The following is a 14,947-nucleotide window of genomic DNA, read 5'->3' as shown; positions in this document are numbered from 1 at the left end:
CCCCCAAGCTTCGTTGCGCGCAACCCGAGTGCCGGCGGCCCAGCCGGGGCCCCGCCTTGCCGCGCTCGCCAGGAGGGGCGGGGGCTGTAGAGCGACGGCAGCGAGCAGGCAGGCGCGGAGCTGCCCTTCCATAGGAGCCGCCATTAACGCTGGGACCCGGTGACAGGGTCTCGGCGTCGGCGGCCGGCGCGGCGCGGGGAGCGGAGGCAGCCGGGGTTGGGTCCCCGTTTGATGGATCCCCGGATCGCCTGGTTCCAGCCAGAGCAGCTCGGCCCCTCGAACCGCCTGTGGATGCAGATCTGGGAGACCACGCAGGGGGTCCGCAACCTCTACTTCCAGCAACAGCAGCAGCAGCAGCAAGAACAGCAGCAGCAGAGCGCCCCCGCCGGGGCCGGCTCGGCCTCCCCGCCCGGCATGTACCGCGCCCCCCGCGCCGACCCCCAGCCCGACTTCCTGCCGCTTGAGAGCGCCAACAACCAGCACAACCGCAGCCACCACCAGGCCTCGCCGCCCCCGGGGGCCGCCGCCTGGGCCCGGCCCGCTCGGGGAGGAGGGCTGCCTGCCGCTGCCGCGGCGGCCGCCAGCAACAAGAGAAAGCGCGACAACAAGGCCAGCACCTTTGGGCTCAACTACAGCCTCTTGCTGGGCCCCCCCGGGCAGAGCCGGGCCCCCGCCCTGGGGGACGAGCCAGCCGCTCGGGCCCAGGCTGGCCTGGTGGAGCCGCTCTACATCGGCACCCCCTGGAAGAAGAGGAACTACAGCCAAGGCGTCGTGGGGTGAGCAGCTATGGAGCTGGGCCGGAGGGCGGGTGAGGGGGCGCCGGGCAGTGGCCAGCGTCAGGCCTGGTCTCGGCCCGGCCTTCGGAGGAGGCGGGGGCCACGGGCCTCCCCGCCCCGGGGGCAGCCCAGGGAGCGCGGCCGCACGCTGGGGCCGGACAGCTGTGGCGAAGCGGCGCGGTGCCGCGCACGGGGTGGCCGCTGAGGTGCGGTGGTGGCGGAGAACGTTGGGCCGCGACACCTGAGGCGCGGCGGGGCGGGTCCCTAGAGCACTGCTGCTCCGGCTGTCAGTGCCCGGCGCGCCGCCCTCGCCGCTCTTCCCGTCGGCCGACCAGCCTGCGGCGTCGTCCTCCGGGCCTGCTTGCTAACAGTGCGGGCACGCTTGTCCGCGAGGACCGGGCGCTCCTCGTAGGTGCTTTAGCTGTCACCGCGTGTACACGTGGGGCGTGTTGCACGCCTCAGACATGGGTGCCGCTGTCACACCGCTGCTCGTCTTGCCCATGCTAGGGCTGTGTCCCATGCCGCTGCTGCCATACACGTGTGGCGGGGCGGGATGAGGCGCTGCACTCGGCTGTAGTTCGGGTTGCCGAGTTGGGGGTGGGAATAAGTGCAGCAGGCTGGCAGCTGTCCTGCACGCCTGCCGTTCGCAGCCATCGTCGGGTACTCTTCTAAAGCTTCGTGCTACACGTGGAATGAACGCATAGTAGAACTATAATCGGAAAAGAATAATAGTCTGCTGTAAAAACAAAGTGCGTAGACTTGGCAATTACACAGAGAGTGTGATTTCCAAGAGGAGATATGCACGTGTGCTGGCTGCACTCTTAGGAATAAAGGTGCGTGCATGTATGTAGGTGCTGTGGATTTCAGCATGGGATTGTTAATGTTTTTTAAGAATCTCTGATGGTGGAATGCATGTGCATCTGATTGGAGTATTTTGTCCATAATGTTTTTGTGTTGGCTTAGGTCTCATCAGTTGACATGGCACGAGCCTGCAGAGATTGAGGGCAGGCAAACATCCATCTTCTGTTTACCTGAAAACTGTTTTGAGCTCTTCTTCCTCTTTTTAAACATGAGCATGGCTTTTGATAGGAGTGATGCACTGGATAAAAGCCATTTGGTAACTTCTATGGCTTTTTTTTTATTTTAAAGTTCATGCTTTGCTTTGACCCATAGCATACCTCTTCCTTCCTGCAGCAAGAGCATGCTGGTGTGTATTTGACTTGTTAAATCTGGATTTTTGTTGTGGTGTATGCAGGTGTAATATCCTTTCCAGTGCTGCTCCTGTGAAAACAGTCTGGGTTGGTTTAAGGGTGCAGATGGCAGACAGTTGAAGGTCCAGAAGAGCTTATCTTGGCAATCAGTAATGATTTGGATGTTTTTGTGAGGCCAAGGTATACCCAAGGGTCCTTCAGCCCCCTTCCAGTGGAAAGCATTGACCTCTTTGCCTTCCAAATTCACTGTTCTGCAAGATCTGTCAAAATGAGTATTCAAGTTTGTTGGTCACCTTGGAAGACAAACTCCTAACACCTCTGGCTATTTTCTTGCCAGCTCTTAAGTTATCTTTACTGCTGGGGGTATAATACGTGATAAAACGCCACTGCAGAAGTGTGCTATTTTAAGTTCTGTAGTCTCGATACCTTGGAACCTTCCACAACTTTCTTCACACAGCTTTAAAGTAATGTCTGCAAGACATAACAAGTATTGAATTTTTGTTAAGTTAGTTTTCGAACTCTGTTTATTTTCTAGCTTGTAATTTATTTATTTGAAGGTTGAGGAACAGTTTTAGAAGTGCCTTTCTTTCTCTCTCTAAGTCCATAAAGCTTTTCCCTGTATTGAAGACATAGGGAAGGGGAAAAGAGTGAACTTCAGCAAGGGATTAATAATGGTAACAGCTGTAACAAAGTAGTCAAGATGATGTCTGTTGCTAGAGTAGAATTTCCATTGAATTGGTTTCAAACTCCAAATGGAAGTATATTGAGGACTTCTTTTTTAGGAGTATCAAAAAGTACATGACTATGTTGGTCTACATTTGGCTTGACTCTCTAGTTTGTGGCATGTGCTGACATGGTGCATTTTGTTTAAAGCAGAGTAAAATAGTGTCTCCAGGCTATACCCCTACATTTCTTTTCCTAAACTACGGGAAGTGAATGGTGTTTGCTTCTAAAAAGCTGTTTATTCCAAAGGTATTTAGAGGCAGCTGGCTAACAAATCTTGAATGAAAATTTGTGGAAACAATGTCTGAAAGGAGCTGATGCATATTAGGACAACATAGAAAATACCTAGATCTTGTGAAGGCTGAGTTGGAACTGACAGGCTGCCGGCTAGTCCAGGTGAAGCCTGCTTGTGGTGAGTGCTGAGCTGCTGCCATCGTTCCCCCATACAACTTTGTTAATAACTGTTGTGAGGCATCTGTCATGGATGCTGAGATGCTGGACAGATAGGGAAGTTGTTGCTAAAGTAAATATTTTAATTGCCAAATTTGTGTTGACTAATTCTGACAATTATCAGGGAAAAAAGTTACCTACTGTTCTATTTAACAGCACTGCTTCTGTGTTAACAGGTACCCTTCTTCTTCCCTAGTTGTTTCAATGCAAATTGTGAAAGAGTAGTAAAGGCTCTTAACACTACTTTCTGTGTACTCTCCTGTGATTTTGTTCAGTTAAACACTTCAAATTTTGAGCCTTTTGAATGTGACAGTGTTGTGGAACCATCTTATTTTCAGAAAGATTGCTGTCTTGCTGTCAGTTGAAAACTGGCTTGTGGCATTCATATTTCCAGTGCAAGGATGTCACTTGTGTGGATAGCTGTGCAAAACCAGCTCCGAATACACAATTATACTGATCAGTGATCAGCTGGCTGGAGAAAACAATCCAGTAATTTTTAGCTAGTTGAACAGTTTATGTGAATACATAACAGCAGGTGGCTAGCTGTCTGAAACTTTAGTGCTTAGTAGTAAAACTCAAGAATGTGGAATGATGCATGGGTTTGGATTTTGGAAGGAATTCTCTGTGTGCATCTTAAAGGCAACAGTAAATATTGTTAATAGTGCCACAACTCAAAAGGAAGAAAAAGTATTTGGGATACTGTTGTTTCCCCTGAGTGTAGATTGAGTTTAGCTAAAAGCTGACACAAGAATCGCTTAAACCAGAAGTCTTAAGCGTAACAAACCTCAAAAGCAAAGACTTGCAGGTAAATTTAGCCTGTCTTCTCAAAGGTTTCTGTGATTTTTGTGCCAAAGGAAAGAGTCCAGTTCCTACTTGGTTCCTGGGTAGAAGCTGTGGATTTTGAGACTCTAGGGAGCTGGTTAATATTCACAGGAATATCTGCAGCCAAAGGCAAGAACCCAATTAATGTGTGAGTTGAAGTAGGAAAATCTGTCATGTGTACTCCTGAGGAGGAACCTGGGTTTAATAGAAAACGGTGTATTTTGAAATACTGACTGTGTGCTGAAGTAGTGATGGAGACTTAGCATGAAAAACAGAGTCCTGTGACCCCAGAGGAGGGCTGTGTACACAGAGGTGTGCAGACTCACGGACTGGTGGGTGGCACACTATTGAGCAGGCTTAGGTTTATTTGATGTACGCGTTCCCAGCATGTTCTCCAGGATTACAGAGAATACCATGAAATAAAATCATAGCTACTTTAGAAAGAAAATAACATAAGGCTATAGCTCTTTGCCACAGAAATTCTGTGATTTTTTTTTTTTTTACATGAAGTTTGTCAGCTTTTAATCTCTTTTTTGAAAGAAGCTCAGTGTGTTAAGGCAGGCACAAGCTCATTCTCTGCAGGCTTTGAGCTGACCAGAGGGCATGTAGCTACAGTAACACAACTGGCTTCTTGAGGTAGCTACTCTTTCTCTCTAGCTCCTATTTGCACAAGCTCTTGCATAGTATAAACCACACTGGAATGATTTCTATGTTGATTGGAGCATTAACAGAAAGAGCTATGTATAGTATGAGCAGAGCAAGTGTGTGTACCTGCAGCAAAGCATCTAGCCAGGCTGAGTGCCTAACCTAGTGAAATCTGATAAAATCCTCATTAATGGTGATGTTTTTCAGCCTTCACTCTTAAGTACTTAAATCCAGTGAATGGGTGGTGCTTAGTTTGCTGTTGGCATTTCTTAATACATACAAATAGTTCACACAAGTGAAACATATGCTTTTGTGCACAAACTTGATTTTGGTGAAATAGCAATGAAGTGTGGGCATGACTTACATCTTCTATGAGAATAGATTTTGGACTTAATGAAGATGCACACTAAAATGTAGGTTGCAGTTGAATTCACTGTATGCATCATGTAAAACTGAATTATTCAGGAAAGATTCAGAGACACAAATCTGCTTGCTTCCTGAAAAAGCCTCTTAGAACAGTACTCTCCTCACTCTGTAGCTGCTGTAAGGTAAGCTGTAAGGTAGAAGTGCAAGAATGTGACTTGAGTACAAATCTTTCTTGTATCCATCTGGTAGGATCTGCTGTTGCTCTTGGTCTCATCCTGAGTCATGGCACAGCACAGTTCTGGCAGTAGCCTTCTGCCAGCTTGTGCAGCTCTCAAAGGCAGTCACTTGGGCTTCATGGAAGTGAAATCAGCTATTTCCTGACAGTGTCCTGTGGTAAGAATTACTTCTTTTGGAGGAGTTGGGAGAGAGAGACAAGTTCACTAAGGGATTAAGATGTTGGACTAAAGGCAGTTTGAGGAAACCTCTAGGAACTATATTATAAATATTATATAATGGTATTGTTTGAGCTTGAAAAGTTGTGGAATGGTGCCAATATTTTGGCATGCTTTGTTTAAACAATTTAAGGAGGACTTCAGAAGCTTTCTGGTTTCTATGTGTGCAAAGAACCAGCGTAACTCTTGGTTCTTCCAGTTCTTCAGTTTGAAACTTGAGCACCTATTTACCTTGAGTGGTTATATAAGGAAAGGAAGTATGGCAGACTTTGTTTGGTAGATAGTAAATAATAGGAAGAATATGTCATTCTATCTTGAGCACTTGCTGGTTTCCAAGAGCCAATCTGCACTTTCTTTACCAGTATGCATTTGAGAAAAGAGGATCTGCTCATCCTGAATCTCCATGTGTGTTATCTTAAAGTCTGTTGGGATTGCAGCTCTAATTGTTTAATTGGCAAACTGTTAGTATAAAGTTAATTATAGGAAACCTGAGATCATATTGTTGGTTCTAGTGGAACATGCCTTGTGTCATGAAAGTGTACTGTTGCTTTATTCTCTGCTTCCCCCCCCCGAACACCTCTTTTAACCATCTTGCTGTTATACTTTGTTCCTGGGAAGTTTCTGTTTGCTTACTTAAAATTGGACATTTATAGTTTGGGAATTTGCAAAACTTCAGAAAAGACTTGGTGCAAAAAAAATGCCTCCATTTTTAATCAAAAAATTTGCCCAGATGTGTAATAATTCAATATTCACTCTCTGGTAGTTGCTTCTCTTTGCATCAACTGAACCTTAAAGTCCTGTCTGCATCCTGTGGCTCCAGGAAGTGAAGTGAAGTAGGCAAGAGGGACACACAGAAGGGAAACCAATGGTACATTGCAATCCATCCGTTCCACACGTGTCCAATTGGGAGTACAGTTTCCTGTTCAGACATGTCCATACCATTCCCTGTGGAGCAGGGTATTTGGCCTGAGAGCACCTATAAGGGTTATTCAGAGGGCTGTCCTGTCTTATCCCCTCCTTGTTCCAAACTTTCCATTGTCTAATCCAGGTGTAACCATGAGATGCCGCAATATAATGCCATGTTCAGGTTTGTAAAGGGTCGATTATCTCTGATTTGGTAGTTGTAGTTAGGATAGCCCAAACAGATTTACATACCTTGATTAAAAGCACTTAACTCCAGGATGCATCTGGTTGCTAGGGGATCACTTGCCCCAGTAAAGCAGTTTCCAACACAAGTACAATTCAACAAAGATGATCCCCAGATTTCTTTGTTTTGAACAGAGGCATTCCTGCATGTCCTTGTGTTTCCCCTCCAACATAATATTTCACCATTGGATAATTTAGTTGTTCTAGATGAGCAATGTGACCCTTTAACTTCCCAGTGGATTTCCTCTCCTGTGGGGAGTTGGAACTCAAATGCCAGGTGGTGATGCCTCGGGTTAAACAGCCCATGTTCCATTGGACAGTGTAGTCATGCTTCAAGTAGCCACTCTCAGATGACAGGCACCACCATGGTGCTATGGTACACGGAATAGAGATAACATTTCTCTGGTTCATATTTTCAGAATTACTGCTCAAAGATGGATAACATGTTTGATTTAATATTTTTTTCTAAAAATAATTGCTCAGGAGTTGATACAGGACCTGTGTGTGTTCATTCCACATCACATTACCTTTTCATTAAGAAACAGAGCCTGTCATGGTGTTCCCACTCATTGGTTATGTAATGTGTTGTTTAATTTTTATTTTGGTTTTCAAAATACATGTGAGGTTCAGGCTAATCATCATAAACTTAAATCCCTCAGCTGCTGATCCAGGTAAGATTGTGCACATGCCTTGATCTATTTCATTCCAAATTCTAAAAAATGCCTAGATTAACGCCCATTGCAGTATTTGGGGATTTGTCTTCCTCTCCCCTGCCAAGAGTGGTGAGGAGGAGGACAGACTGAAGGAGTTGGGGCTGTTCAGTCTGGAGAAGAGAAGGCTCCGAGGTGACCTAATTGTGGCCTTCCAGTATCTGAAGGGGGCCTACAAGAAGGCTGGGTAGGGACTTCTCAGGATCTCAGGTAGTGATAGGACTCGGGGGAATGGAATGAAGCTGGAGGTGAGGAGGAAGTTCTTCACCATGGAGGTGGTGAAGCCCTGGAATGGGTTGTCCAGGGAGGTGGTTGGGGTGCCGTCCCTGGAGATGTTATAAGACCAGGCTGGATGAGGCTCTGGTCAGGCTGATCTAGTGTGGGGTGTCCCTGCCCATGGCAGGGGAGTTGGAACTAGATGATCCTTGTGGTCCCTTCCAACCCTGACTGATACTATGATGATACTATGATAACCCCCCAGAATATCCCATCTAACCAAGATTTACATAAGTGGTCATCTTTGTTATAAAGACCTAGTATTTAAACATATCAAAACATTTTGAATTGCAATTACAAACTTGAAGAAAATGGCCTTAAGCAGAAACAGCCATATATTCACCTTAGGCATTTTAGCAAAGCAAATTGCAAGAGTATGGGTTCTCCCAAAACGCATCTGCTGATACCTGTATACACAAGGCCCTCTGTTGTAGTGGTAGGTGTCCCTGCCGGTGCCAGGGGGCTAGAACTAAATGATCTTTGAGGTCATTTCCAACCCAACCCATTCTATGAATCTGAGTGAGTGCACTTCACTCAGGGTGTAAGGTTTTGCTTGTATCTAGAGCATCTTTGGAGCTACTTCCTCTGTCTGGTAAATGTGAGAATAATGTTCTAGCTGAGCATACCATTTTCTAACTGTTTCCCATTGTGAAACCCCCCAGGGTAGGAGGAGTATTTGCCAGTACTGGCTGGAGAACCTTGAAAGGTCTCCATCTGTAAAACTTCTTGAATGGAACCTTGTGGGGCAGGTGAGACTCTTGGACCCACATTGCCACATACGTATGGAGGAATGCCCCATGTGCAGCAAATCCATGCTCAGTTTGGAGTGGATCCTTTGGGTGGATGTGGCCTAGAGCTTGGTATGTCCTTGCCTGAAAGATCAGTGTCTTTAAGGCATCCTCATGAGCTGGAGTCCAATCCCAGATATCCCTTTCCTGAGTTAAGTCATACAGCAGACGGGCTGTAATAGAAAAGTCTGTGACATGCTTTATCCAGAACACCGGCAGGCCTAAAGCAAGCCACAACTCCTTTTTATTCCCAGGGACTTTTACCTATTCTAAAATAGTTAAAACCTCAGGGGCAACATGTATCATCCCTCCTTTTTATCATATTCCTAGGAATTTTGCTTCAGGGAAAGGGAATTGTACCTTTTCAGTTGGGATTTGGAGGCCCAAGTTTTCTAGGTGGGTGGTTACATGGCTGTAGTTAAAGGACCAGTATTAGTGTTTAGATGTCTGTAATCTATGGTCAGTTGCCACGTCCCATTTGGCTTCCATACAGGGGAGTTGTATGGGCAGTGGGTCTCTACGATCACCCGAGGTTCTTGTAGATCTTCTGTCACTGGAGTGATCACTTCCTTCCCTCCTGGGTTTCGTGTTTACAATTTTGGATGGGGGCAGTTTGCAAAAACCTCATCAGAACTGCTGGGGAGCTGAATTTCCCCTCTCTCCCTTTAGAATCTACCCAGGCTTTCCTCCTCAATAAATCTAATCCCAGAATGTTGGCAAGAACAACACCTATTATTATCATTGTGGTTACAGTGGGAGTGGTATCCCTTGGCAACCAGCACTGCACTCGGGCTGTGGGTTGAGGTTTGGAATTTCCGAATCCATCGGTAACCCAAAAGTGCGTTTCATCAGGCGCTATCCCTCCTTGGCTTGCTGTGTCAGTAGTTGATGCTGACACCTGGGCTCGTGTGGCTGCAGAAAGGTGGCTGGAGTTTTGAATGGACCCAGGGAAAAGCATACTAAAACAGTGCCCTGGTTGTTTCCTCTGACACTTCTAATGGAAACCTACCAGCCGTCTCCAGGCTCGCTTCCTGGGGATGGCAGAAGGGCTTTCCCGGTTTTAGAGAATTAGTGATTTCCTCCAGCGGTGCCATAGGAATGGCAGCCTCCTGAAGCTGGGACTCGGGGGGCCACCTTCTTTCACTGGAAGAATTTTTGCTTGTGGGTTGCTGCATTTTTGCTAACAATTCTAAATATGGGAGGGCCAAACTATCCATTAGTTTTTAGGGACCCTTTTACTTAATCCTTCTTTCCATAGCTGATTTCTCTATCCCCCACCTCCTTCATTTTTGCCTGGTTGAGAGGATATCCTGCTATTTTGCTTCTGCAGACCACCATGCAACATCCTTACTAACACAGTCTACACATTGGCCATAATTTAACTCCTGGGCAACTTCTCCCCAGGTAAGCGTGGCCCCTCTGCTAACGTTGCCTTCAGCCGGCCCTGAAGTTGTATCATGTGCATACTTAGGGAATTGGGAAGCCTTCTAATCAGAGGAGTTATCTTATGAGGGTTCTCAATTTACAACATGGGAGAGGATTGATCAATAGCAAGGTGTCTGTCATGCCTAAATTGGAGACAAGCTGCTTTTTGTGTCCTCTGTAAGCTGACTCAACTTGGAATGGCAATCTGATCTCCTCCTTCAACCGGGTCTAATAGTCCCACTTAATATGCTGTCCTCTGAGTCAAGGACTAGAGTTCCCTTGGATTATCCATGGTGAAGAGTATCTCTGGACCCCAGTATCCTTAGGCTTCTTCCTCTGATAACTTTATTCTGTCTCCCCCAGTCAGAGAAATTCTTCAGAGATGCTGTCTTGGTTTCCATAGCACGTCTACTGTATTTCTCTTGCAATTTTTGTAACTTGTCTGCATTATAAGGTATGTTTGACAGTAATGCTTGGTGTAACATTGTCCCCATCACCCCTCTGCTCAGCCCTTGTTTGGTTGAGAGGTCTTAACTTCAGGCTAGACAGGAAGTCACCCTTAATTCCTTAAAGGGGTGCTGGGGATCAATTTCCCAACAAACAGGGTTGTCTTTGGAAGGGCTGGAAGAACCAGATTCACTGTATAAATCCTTGTCATACTCTGCTAGCTGTAATCTCAAGTCTCATTCCCTGAAATTTGGAGTCAGACTTCTTACTGCTGGCTTTTGCATTAACAAGCAGGCATTGCTTTATTACAGAGTTGTGCAAGCTTGGGTGGGTGCTAGGGGCCCTCCCACACGCCACCACATCAGCTGAATTTCATGGAGGACACTTATAAAGTGAAATGTAGAAATTCCACCTCATGTCAACTAACCAGCAATTGGTTGCTTTCTTACTTGCTTCCCATTAAAGGTTCAGCTTCTCTTAAATTCTATGCGTGCTCAGAAGGTGAGGGGTTTCTTTTGGGCAGGGGTCTTTCAGCTTAGATATGTGGTTTTCAAGATTGAACTTTGAACTTTATACTTCATTTCCTCATGTGGTCTCAAGTTAGATCATCACCTAGTTTGCCAGGTTCTCGACCATGTTAATTGGTTTTGACTGGTTTTGAAAGATACTTTGTTAGTTAAGGAAAGATACATAGAGAGGCTTCAGTGATAAGGGTGCAAACACTCTTTGATGGTTAAAGGCAATGAGAATGCAGTTAAATTGCTGAGATGGCACAAGCTGCCCAAGCTAATTAAAGTTTGCAAACATTTCCCAAAAGGTGTAAGTTTCCCCCTAACTTCTGTGGAGGCTTTTTGTTGCGTGTCTTTTCCGGTTTCCTTGGCCTGTTGTCATTTAGCTCATTCTGTTTCTCATTCTACCTGCAGCGTTTTGACTAATTCTTGTAGCTTAACACATAACAAGGACATAGATAAAAGCTTAACATTTAACAGTGAAGTAAAGGAAGGAGAAGAAATGGAAAAGGGAGGTGGTGGAAACCACATCACTGGAGGTTCTTAAAGCCAGGATGGACGTGCCTCTGAGCAACCTACTCTAGTGTGAGGTGTCTCTGCCCATGGCAGGGGGGTTGGAACTAGGTGATCCTTGAGCTCCCTTCCAACCCTAACAATTCTATGATTCTATGAAAAGAGAGAGGAGAGAGAAAGATGGAAGTATCAAAGTCTTCATGTAAGCTGTCTGGATTTGTCTGGTGGCAGGTGCATACCTTGGGGCTGGTCTTCATACTGTTTTCCTAGGCTGCAAACAGTTTTACAGAAGGAGCAGTTTGAACTCTAATAATTTTGTAACTTTCCACTACCATAGATTCTTACCCTGAAGGGTTGGACTAGATGACCTGTGAGGTCCCTTCCAACCTGGTACTCTAAGAATCCACACAGGATTTTGTGTTCTGTGGATATATCAATATACACATGAACACATCAGGATTTTTTTTTCCCAATGGAATACTATGAACTTAAGATGTCACAGCGAGAGATAGTCGTGGATTGACATCACAACTCTTGTTTGTATAAAAACCTTACCTACAGATCTCTAAAGCCTTTTCAGTAACTTTGTATTGCTGACACTCAGGTGTCATATAGTAATCATGCAATTAATGTATTAGTATTGCTGCATTCAATATATGTCTTTTGATACTAGCTGTCCCTGATGATTACCTTTCTAACCCTTAAAGCTGTGTTACAACATCTGTGCAAGACTGAGCAGTACAGCCCACGAGCTGGTTGTGTACCCTGGCTGCTCTGAGGGTAGGGTATAGGTAGGACGCAGCTGCTCCAGGGCAGTTCTAGCACATTTGGTGTGAGGATGAACTGCTTTCATGACTGAGTCTGAGGATCTTATGCTGGTAGAGCAGCAACATCTGTTAATTTCCTTCCTCCTGTGGTGACAATTAAGATTCCAGATCAGCTTCTCCAGCAGTCTCATAATGTCCTCCATGGCATGAGAACATCTGAATTATTCAAAAGCAGTGTGCACCTCAAAAGGCATAGTCTTCCTACAATTGCTTGGGAAGGCTTTATGGTGTGTATTTCTCTGTCACCATACTGTACTGCATATATCTTGCAATTTATTTTGCATTGCATTTTACAGGATTTTTTTTTTACTGGTAAATGATGGCAGCAGAAGCTTAGATCAAAATATTTTTGCATTTCCAATGTCCGTCTTGTTGATGTGATGTATAAGGGAGCAGATAGCTAACACTATATTGAAAATGTTACTAAGACAGCATGGAGGAAATAGTGTTATGATTCCACAAGTAATGGGATATAGTGATAGGAAAATGCAAGCATGTAAGTCCTCTAGATAAACTTCCAAATAAGAGAAATGAGAGTAGTAGAGGAAGAGAGGTGTAGGTGATTAAAAACATTGTCTCACTGTCCCACTCAGCGTGGATTTACTTTCAGGTAGATTTGAGTACACACATTCAAAATGGCACATGCTCTCTCACAATTGCTGTGTTTATGGACCCAGTAAGATCTGAAAGAACTTGCACTAACCTGTCACAAGTATAGATAAGCCCTTTATATCATGTCATGCTACAATTAAGAGTAAGAATGCTATTTAAATAAAGCATGCAGGAGTATCTTGCTGTAGTTTGATGAGTAAGGTTAGCCTGATGACTAAGGTGTTGATCTTACTGTTATGTATTAATGTGTACTCTGAAGATAGTGAGTCCTTAATCAGAGCTTGTTGACCTTCCCTGACTTGCTGTTGTGATTGATCTAGACTAAGAAAATGTGATAACATAACTTTTCTTCCCAGGTTTTTGTCTCACTGTGTTAATTTTAGAGCTATTTGCTTCCTCTGTTACTTTAGGAACAAGTGATACTGTCTTATGTGTGACAAAAAGCAGAAGGGGTTTTGTTCTAGTTTTGGATTTTTGTGTTTTGAGGGAATTGTTATAAAAAGCATTCTCCTTTATGTAAATTTACATTCTTCTTCCTTCTCTCTCAATGAGATTTTGGCTTTTAACTAAGAAATATGTGTATTGTCTTTGAAAACTGTGTGAAAATGGTGTGTGTGTGTATGTGTGTGTGTGTGTGTTTGTCATGTTCCGGAAGCTTCTCATGGTCAGGATGTTTCCCAAAACCATCAGCTGAAGTATGGAGCTTTAATAGTGTGGTGAAGGAATGCTCTTGATTGGAATAATGATCATATCTCTAACTCACACAGCTGTGGGTTATTGAGCTGAGCTGAAAAAAATACTGATACTTCATTTAGTTTTTGCTTTATGTCACACTTTTCTTTAGTTGGGTGATTCAACTCATATGCTTGAAGATCTTCAATTTCTTTAGCCTTCTGGTTTGTACTCAGTGTCTTACTCTCATGCATCCATGGAGATTTTTCCTTGTAGTAGTCATACTTGGCAGCTACTCACAGGAGGCAATTTTCATGTTCATTTTTGCCTTGAAGAGCTAGTTTATGTGAGGTAAGCAGCTTCTTTACATCAGGTGGAAGAGAAGTTTGCCTCACCAAGCTTTTGGATTTCATTTTATGGGATAGTTTATGAGACTAGGCAGAAAGGACAGTACTGTTTTGCTTTTGTTGGTGTCTTCTAATTAAATTATACATCAGCTGCATTTGTTTCCTTAGCTGAAATCTATTTGAATTTGAATTAACTGTTGATCTTCTGCAGTTGCTTTTGTTACACCTCAGTCAAATATGACAGAGCGTATAGAGGTGGTAAAAGATATTGTTTCAGTGGCAGTAAACAGCAGTGTTGGCTCCTAGCATAACAGCACCTTGGAGCAAAGAGAAAACTATGTAATACCAAACTTCCTTTCTCATTTCTTGTATAATGTGGTATTTGCCTGTAGGCATGAAGTCACTGAGCATTATATGCTGGAACAGTTCACTTCAGTCTTTGCTCCCCTGAAGTATACCTGCTTCAGGCATGCTAGAACATGATTTTTCTAGCTGCTATTGATTCAACAGCTTGCAGCAACCCTCTTACATTTCTCTGATAGCTGGTCTCCACTGCTGCACCTTCTACTCACTTTCTTGGTAGCCTAGACATATGCTTAATACTTCAAATTATTTCTGCAGTTATTTTGAGGGATTGGTTTCAGTAAAACTGTTGGATGAATCTTGAATGGTATTCTGGGAGCTCTGCACAGCCCCTTGCTCTCTATTTGATACTTTCTTTGGAAGCCTATGCACAAATGTGTTGATGCACACAACATGTGGATGGTGTGAGGAGGTGTGCCATGCTTGGGAAGTCCCATCCTAGATTGGGTTCCAGCATTCACTTATGTCATATTAGTCAGCTGTGAGCCTTTAACTCTCAAACCACTAGAAATCCCTTTTTTTCACCACTTGCCGATCCTCTTGTCCTTATGTCCAAGCAGAGCCAAGCAATTGAGATAGTTGAATGAAATCTTGTGGAAGTCATCTTTCAGCATGTATTCGTGTCTCTGAATTTTAAGACTGGAAAGCATTTCAGTGAAGTGTTTTCTAAATGTATATTGGTAGTTTTCTGACAGATGTACTAGCTGAATCTTTAGGAGGAGAAAGGTAAAACCCATGATTTTATCTTCAGGATTACTCAGAGATCAGATTGTCCAGATATTTTGAAGGACAAGACTGATCACCTGTGCTGGAGGAGGAAGCGTTTCTTCCAGTTCCTAGCATAGAAGTTCTTGAGTGTGCAGCTCT

At 44.5% G+C, this 14,947-nt stretch overlaps 1 protein-coding gene across 1 annotated transcript in view; it reads left to right on the top strand.

The window, feature by feature from the left end:
- The first annotated feature begins 118 nt into the window (after positions 1-118).
- The window catches only part of TENT4B (terminal nucleotidyltransferase 4B), a 43,107-nt gene continuing 28,278 nt past the window's right edge, over positions 119-14,947 (top strand). Inside the window, exon 1 of the mRNA XM_068150556.1 lies at positions 119-776. Coding sequence (XP_068006657.1) covers positions 232-776 — 545 coding nt within the window. The 5' untranslated portion in view covers positions 119-231. The remainder of the gene's footprint in view (positions 777-14,947) is intronic.

This window comes from Melanerpes formicivorus, unplaced genomic scaffold, assembly GCF_026170545.1.
Source record: "Melanerpes formicivorus ecotype bairdi unplaced genomic scaffold, bMelFor1.0.p_v2 SCAF_20, whole genome shotgun sequence".
Classification (NCBI taxonomy): Eukaryota; Metazoa; Chordata; class Aves; order Piciformes; family Picidae; genus Melanerpes; species Melanerpes formicivorus.
The sequence above is the reverse complement of the archived record's forward strand: the minus strand, read 5'-3'. Positions and strand labels throughout refer to the sequence as shown.